This window comes from Lathyrus oleraceus, chromosome 5, assembly GCF_024323335.1.
Source record: "Lathyrus oleraceus cultivar Zhongwan6 chromosome 5, CAAS_Psat_ZW6_1.0, whole genome shotgun sequence".
NCBI lineage: Eukaryota > Viridiplantae > Streptophyta > Magnoliopsida > Fabales > Fabaceae > Lathyrus > Lathyrus oleraceus.
The window spans coordinates 348,186,633-348,194,456 of NC_066583.1; the positions used below are offsets into that span (position 1 = coordinate 348,186,633).

General features: G+C 37.9%; 2 protein-coding genes across 2 annotated transcripts; both read right to left on the reverse strand.

Annotated features, from left to right (window-relative positions):
- Positions 1 to 349: 349 nt before the first annotated feature.
- LOC127080604 (uncharacterized) lies at positions 350 to 1,530 on the reverse strand. Its single transcript, XM_051020919.1, has 2 exons — positions 1,084 to 1,530; positions 350 to 898 (listed from the first exon to the last, which is right to left on the reverse strand). Exons 1-2 carry the CDS (start codon positions 1,528 to 1,530, stop codon positions 350 to 352), a joined length of 996 nt encoding a protein of 331 aa, XP_050876876.1.
- A 1,414-nt stretch (positions 1,531 to 2,944) lies between these two features.
- Positions 2,945 to 4,514, reverse strand: LOC127080605 (uncharacterized). Its single transcript, XM_051020920.1, has 3 exons — positions 4,276 to 4,514; positions 3,680 to 4,164; positions 2,945 to 3,564 (listed from the first exon to the last, which is right to left on the reverse strand). Exons 1-3 carry the CDS (start codon positions 4,512 to 4,514, stop codon positions 2,945 to 2,947), a joined length of 1,344 nt encoding a protein of 447 aa, XP_050876877.1.
- Between the last annotated feature and the right edge of the window lie 3,310 nt (positions 4,515 to 7,824).

Sequence of the window (7,824 nt, forward strand, 5' to 3'; positions counted from 1 at the left end):
CAATAACATTCAAGGTTATTTCATAATCATAAACTTTTAAAGTTAATGTGTTCTGGTCCATGTCGAGATTGCATCGACTTGTTCTCATGAATGGTCGACCAAGAATGATAGGTGTCTCTTCATCTTCAGGTATGTCTATGATCACAAAATCAACTGGAAAACTCAATTCCCCTATTGTCACCAACACATCTTTTGTTATCCCATATGCATTCTTTATCGAGTGATCTACAAACTTCAGATTTGTCTTTGTATTATTGACATTTTTAATACCCAACCTGTGATAGATTGATAATGGCATCAAACTCACTCTAGATCCAGAATTAATTAGTACTTTTTTTGAAAGTTCACTCTAGATAACCACGGGTGATGGGTGATTAACCGGCTGAACAATATCTTTTCTTCTATAGGCTATCTCAACTGGCTCTGGTAAATTGAAAAATGGCTCAATTACAGCTACTTCATCTCTTCTCACGAGGCTACTAACTTGTAATACTCCTTGGTTCATCAAGTCTTGGACATCTTCTCGTACCATCTCACACCCTCTTGGATGAATGGCACATTCCTCACAATCTTTATGACAAGCACTAACTAAACCAGCTTCTACTAGTCTCGCATGGAACGCTAGCAAATGAGTCTTGATATTTGCAACATCTTTGATCACATGACCATCAGATGCTTCTTCAATTGCATTAACAGTTTCATGTGCTGGCAAAGGATTACTCTTGACATTAGGCCCCAAGTCTCTGAATGAAAGAATCTTCTTTTCCACCAATTCTCGCACTATATGCTTCAAAGCATAACATCCTTCTAAATCATGCCCAGGTGCACCCTCATGGAAAGGGCAATGAGCATTTGGGTTATAACATGGAGGCAAAGGATCAGGAGGTGACCCAAAGGTCTAGGAACCACTAACCCCTTTTACAACAGAGAAGGGTATAACTCAATATACGTCATCGGAATCGGACTGAAGGGAGGTTTAACACCTTGTCTTCTATTCTAAGAAGGTGGTTTCTGACGTGGAGCTTGAGCTTTTGGTTGATGATATGTTGGGGCTGCAGGTGCTTGTTGATATGCAGGAGCAACATGAGCAGGTTGATAAATTGGTGTTTGCTGAACTGGTTGATAAACAGGTACTTGTTTTTGGTTGAAATTTGGCCCAATTGCTGCCACATATGGTTGTTGAACGTATTGCACAGGGTATGCTGGTTGTTGTTGAGTGAAATGTCGTTGTTGCTTTCTCCATGATTGACTCCTTACTCGACTGGACGTTACAACATTCGTCTCTCCTTCCTTTTTTTTATGAAAATTTCCGGGAAACTTCTTAGCATTGTTGTTATTAGAAGTTCCATCAGCACTGATCATCTTTCCATTCTTCAAACTGAGTTCTACTTTAATGCCTACAGCTACCAAGTCAGAAAAACTTGCAGACACACTACCCATCATCCTCTCATAGAACATTGGTTGTACAGTATCCATAAACCAATCGGCTAATTCTTTTTCTGCCAAAGGTGGTTCAACCTGAGAGGCCATCTCTCTTCAGTGTTGTGCATACTCTTTAAATGACTCGTTGTCTTTTTGAGGCATATTCAACAATTCTCTTCTATCTGGAGCCATATCCATGTTGTATTTGTAATGCTTTATGAAAGCATCAAACAAGTCTTGGAAACACCGGATATGACTCTGATCGAGGCTTAGGTACCACTTAGAAGGGGCGCCCTTCAAACTGTCTTGAAAGAAGTGGATCATGAGCTCATCGTCCTCAACATGGGCAGCTATTTTCCGGTAGTACATAACAAGGTGGCTCTTAGGACATGTATGGCCCTCGTATCTATCAAAGTCAGGAGTCTTGAACTTCTCAGGAATTACAAGACCAGATACTAGGCACATCTCCCTAGCAGCAAGACCAAAGACTTGGTCACCTTTCATTGCCCTTAGTCTCTTCTCAAGAATCTAAAAATTCTCTTTAATACCCTTTACATCTTCATGCCTTTCTTCTTCTTCATCAGACATTTCTGGAGCATGTTGTTGATCTTCGAAGTAAGGTTGCACGCGTGTGTGAATAGTCGGTGATGCAAATGTATGGACCATAGGGCGGGCCTCGGTGGTTACTGGTAGAGGAACAATATGTTGAGTAGATTGCATTAGACCGGTGACTACTTCAGGTTGAGGTGTGAAGCCATAAGGTAGACCAAAATGAGGCAATATAGAAGGTACCGTCCTTGCGGGTTGGGGTTCAGGCATTGGACCAACGATCTCTGAAACGATTGTTGTTTGGGTGTCCATCTTGGCTCTGATGACTTGCAGCATCTCCATGATCTGACCCATGCTCCGTCGCAGGTCCTCAAGTTCTGAGTTGACTCTTTCCAACTCTTGTTCTTGTTCTGCCATTCTTTGTCGAGCACCGGCTCTGGTGTTGTATTGGTGTTGAGGACTCAGTGTGAAACTGGAAGAATACAGCGGAATGAGCTTTTATTTGAAGAATGACATGGATGCATATATGGATGATTTTTTTTTGCAAAGCTCTTAGTTATCTTTGTTATTCATTTCAGCAATGTTAGGACATTTTATTCGCAAGATTTTTGAATAAAAATAACAATAAATAAAATCCAGAATGACAATTTTTCATTAATTAAATTCAACATCAAATACAAGTGATTTAAATTCAAATTCAAGTACAAGTGATTCAAATTCAAGTACAAGTGATTCAAATTTAAGTACTGGTGAACTTAATTTCCATCTCAGCCCTTTTGATCGTAGCAAGATTGGTTGTGAGCTCTTTCACCATTCGCTTGCAAAACTTGACAAAGTTGAAAACTTGAGGAGGTGTGTTCTCGGGGCACATGCTCCAATCAACTTCTTGGAGTTTCTCTGGAAGTTCCAGCATGTTGAGGTTAGCAAATCTAGCAAAGTTGACGAATTTTCCATTCCATTCAACATAGAGGTCTCAGAGCTTCTTAATGACACACTGATCTTCGTCTAAGGCCGCTCTAGCCTCCATATACAGCCCCCTCCAATATACATAGTCATTCTTCAAGATCATGTAAGTTACATCACCTTCTTGGTTTTCCAAACCTGCAATCCTTCTATTAGCTTCTCCCAACTGGTACTCAAGGCGGAGACAGTTCCTCTCAGCTCCCTCCTTCCGAAGGACCTCACGAGACAACTTATCTTTGCAATTCTTGAGAGTGTCCCTGAGTTCACAGATTTGAGATTCATAGTCGATTCTAGCTTCTCTCTTCTCCACAAGAGATCTCTCCAACATTTTGTCCAACTCTTGAATTTTGAGGTGGGCTTTTTTGAGCTCCTCATTCTTGGTTTTGAACACAGGTTTTGTACCTATGAGAATATCATCAAGCTCATCCTTCTTGTCTTCAAATGTTCTTGCCCTCTTGTTGCTAGCTTCAAGGTCTCGGTCTTTCTCTTTACGTTCATCCTTCAGATTTTCATTTTCCAAAGTGGTTCGATTAAGCTTAAGCTGTAACTCGGAGTTTTCTAATTCAAGCTCCTTAATTTTGGCATTGAGCTTCTCAACGTATTCAGGTAGTATAGGTTTTGGCTCGGGAACTGGAGGAAAAATAGAGGGATCAAATGGAAATAGGAGCTTAACCACTTGAACTCTCTCTTACCCAACGAGTGTAAGGCTCTTTCACAAGGACACTCCTCCTTCCAAACTCCTTACCCCTTCTAACAATTATTTTCCAGGATTTCTTAATCTTCTTCACAATTGGGTTGTCTGCATCAATGTCATGCAAAATGAAAGGCTCTAAAGCTTCAGCTTTTGGGGGTCCATTCATGGAGTAACTATGTTGCATCAGGGATAATATAAGCTTGTAGTTGATGTAACCCCTAGTCCCTATCAAAAGTACATTAGGAAAGTCTCCAATGCTAACAATAATATTCGGGGTCTCCCAATCTCTGAAATACCATTTGACATGGTTGGCAGTAATGGAAGTTAATTTCTGAGAGGGTTTAACTGTTTTGGAGGTGTAGGGTCCTTTTTCAGGCATGTGAGATATAAACCAAGTATGCAACAACTGTTCACAACACAAAAGGGTTCCCCCTTTCTTCTCATGACGCTCATGGAGGGCATAGTAGATATCAGCTAGGAGAAAAGGTACCTGATTACCAGAGAGGAATATTCTTACGACCACATGATCTACGAAGCTGTCAAGATTTGGAAACAATACTATCCCATAAACCAATAGGGCTAGAACGACATGGAATGCTCTCCGTTTTCTCTCTTTCTACAACTTCACAACTTGTTCTTCCAAAAACCATCTAGAAAAACCATTGAAGGCTCCCTTCTTATCCCAATTACTTATGATCAATTGGACCTCCATACCCAAAACTGAAGTTATTCTCTTGGCAGTGATACCTTCATCAAACTTGGGAAATGGATCATGGTCCCTCAAATTCCGACCCACAATTCTCTCTAACTCTTCTAAAGTAGGAGCTAATTGGAAGTCAGAAAAGGTGAAATAACGCAGAGGTTGTAGCGGGGTATTCGTTACCATTAGAGATATTGACTAAATCCAAGGTAAACCATACAAGTCGAGTCGCCACCGCACTTCTATTTATCCAAAGGAATGGTTAGAAAGCGAACAAAAACCTAAAAGTTTTATCGAATCAAAAACTAGTAAAAATGTCAGAGATCTGGGTAAGGGGGTTGGTTATGCAATGGGAAGGTATTAGGCACCCAAAACATCCTAGGTACTCCTAGGGAGCCCTTTTCATAAGTGTTGTTCTAGTGTAAAGGGTGCAGGTATATCTAAAGTACTATTTACTAAAAGGAAGGTTAAAAGAAAATGACTTGCAAGGATGTCGCATCCACTGTCTACGTATCTCATCTGAGTATGAGAATCAGAGTCTTCGTAGCTCGGCTACCTATGGGTTAAAGAGAAGTGTGCTCGGTAATACGTCGCGTCTTATGCCTACGTATCTCATCTGGAATAAGAATCAGAGCAAAACGTAGTTCAGCTAACTAGGGGTTAAGGATTGCCATATGAACATGGACTTACAAAAGAGGACACCAGCTGTGTCAAAGGAGGGTGGGCAGTGTGTTCAACGTCCTAGCAGTAGGTGTCGCAGCTCGCTGAATCGAGTCTTAGGCAGTTACCTCTTTGCAATGGAACGGACTGACATGCCACAAGATCGGAGACGCACGGAAGGTCTAAAAGTGGGGAAGCTCTTCTCTAGAGTTGTCATGCAATATGGACCTATGTGTTAGGATTTACAAAGGGGAACATCTACCTAATGTTAGCATGCAAAGAATAGGGGAATTCTACCTATGTTATCACACCAAGGGTTCTACCTAATGGGTGCTTCCTAAACGGAACAAGAGTCGACGGATGGAGCGCGGAGAGGAGTTACAGATAAGGGTAGATGGCGATGCTGTAGGCAATCGACTTACAGGTAGAAGGCGATGCCTGAGGCAATCGACTTACAAGAGGATGGATGAATGCGTGTTGGTTCTGTTAAGTTTTGAAAATGATTACTCGACGTTGGATCGAGCTTTTGATCTTATTTTGAAATGGTTATCGAATGTTCGTTTTAATTCTTGTATTAACAGGTGACTAAATAAATAAATAAATAAATATTATACACTTTATGGGAGAGGGGTACATTTGTTATGAATGGGGATTGTTCATGGCAAACAAACAATAAGAATATATGCCTCATACATCATACAAGTAGGCAATAATTATCAATCAGATCGGATAAATAAACAATATATAATCAAACCAAAGAATCAAATAATGGAGCATTTAAACAATGCATGGGAGTATGAACATGTTAAATAATCAAGCAATAGAAAGCATGAATGAGAGAAACAAGTATAAAAGATAACAGATGAATCAAACAGATGAAAATATGCACACGAAGGGTCCACTGAATAATTTAATCAGGAAATGAGGTAAGGACCAAATAAAATCAAGGTAAAAGGCCTCTAATACATGGCATATGAGATGAACGAGGGAGGTTCAAAAGATCTCTTCAATTGCCATAAGCAATCCCTAAGTCAAACATCGATCATAAAGAAGTCAACTGAAAATTCAAGTCAACTTAAAAAATAACAAATAAATAGAAAATTATGAAAAAATAAACTAAATAAGGTGGGGTTAGGACATCATCATCCCCCAAAAATATTTTAAAAATAATGAAAATTGGCACGTGAATTAATTAAAACAAAACATAGGTCAAACCAAAAGTCAATTAATAAGACTAGGTTAGAAATAAATCAAGAATAAATAGTAAATTAATCAAGAAAATTATGAAAAAATAAACTAAATAAGGTGGGGTTAGGTAATCATCATCCCCCAAAAAGATTTTAAAAATAACGAAAATTGGTACATAAATTAATTAAAATAAAACAGAGATCAAACCAAAAGTCAATTAATGAGACTAGGTTAGAAATAAATCAAGAATAAATAGTAAATTAATCAAGAAAATTATGAAAACTTAAACTAAATAATGTGGGGTTAGGACATCATCATCCCCCAAAAAGATTTTAAAAATAATGAAAATTGGTACGTGAATTAATTAAAATAAGACAGAAGTCAAATTAAAAGTCAACCAACCAAACTAGGTCAAAAATAAATCCAAAATAAATTGAAAATGTGAAATAAAATTCCAAGAAAAGGTCAAGTTGACCATGCGACAGTGGTCAACCTTCATTCCAAAAATCAAATGCTAACAATAATTTTAAGTCATAAAAATAAAATTAATAAAAAAAAGTGTGTTAAAATGGACCATTTAGAATAAATAATTAAAATAAAATATTAATATTAAAAAAATACGAAAATAAAAATTATATAAAATTAAATAAAATGTTAAGAAAAGTGAAAAATATATTTGGGTAATTTTATGGACGAAGAAAATATTTTAAATAAGAAAAAGAAATATGAAAATGGAAGGATTAATGGTGATGAACATGGTAAGCAAGCGTAGATATATCAAAACATGGCCATGGAAGAGATGATTACCTAATGGAAAATAGAAGTGGAATGGAAGAGGAATGGAATCTCATATGTGATGAAGTTTTTCCTCCTTGCCACGAAATTCCAATGCTCCTCTAGGGTTAGGGTTTCAGCTTCTTAAATAGGGTGGATTAGGTGTTCTCATGGGCTTTTTAATAAGTGATTTATCCATAAGAATAAAAGTGTGAAGTGAGGTGTAAAATGTTGTTATTTTGGGCCAAACATAAGTGAATGGATGTCCAATGAATGGCCAAAAGAGGTAAAAAACGTGACTGGTTTGTGCAGCATGCTTAGAAAATATAATTGGGCCAGCCAGGCCCAAAATCTGCCTAGAAAATCAAGTCATGGTGCCCACTTTAAACGAATGTATCTCTCAAACCATGGATCCAAATGAGATGATTCCAAAAGGATGTGAAAGAGGACATGGCAAGGTAAAATTGTTGTGAAGAAAGTATTTTCAAATAATGCCTTGAAGTGCAAGAAAAATGGCCAAGAAGTCTTGACAAATTTTGGACTTAGAAATTTTTCTAAGTGTCCTAAACAAATGTCTCACTTTGTCTAAGCATAACTTTCTCAATTCTAATCCAAATGGAGCAAAATTTATATATCTATAAATCTTGGAACAAGAGGAACAACTTTCATGTTGGAGAAATTTTCAAATGGAGCTTTTATCTTGATGCAAAATGGGCTTAAAGTGAGTGCAACGATCATGAAAACTTGCCCTAAATGGAAAGTCAACCATTTCCAAATTAAGTAACTTTTCCAATTCCTGATTAAATGATGAATCCATGATCCAACCTTGATAAAATTTCACATGTAGGATCCCTTAGGCATGGATTTCGAGATT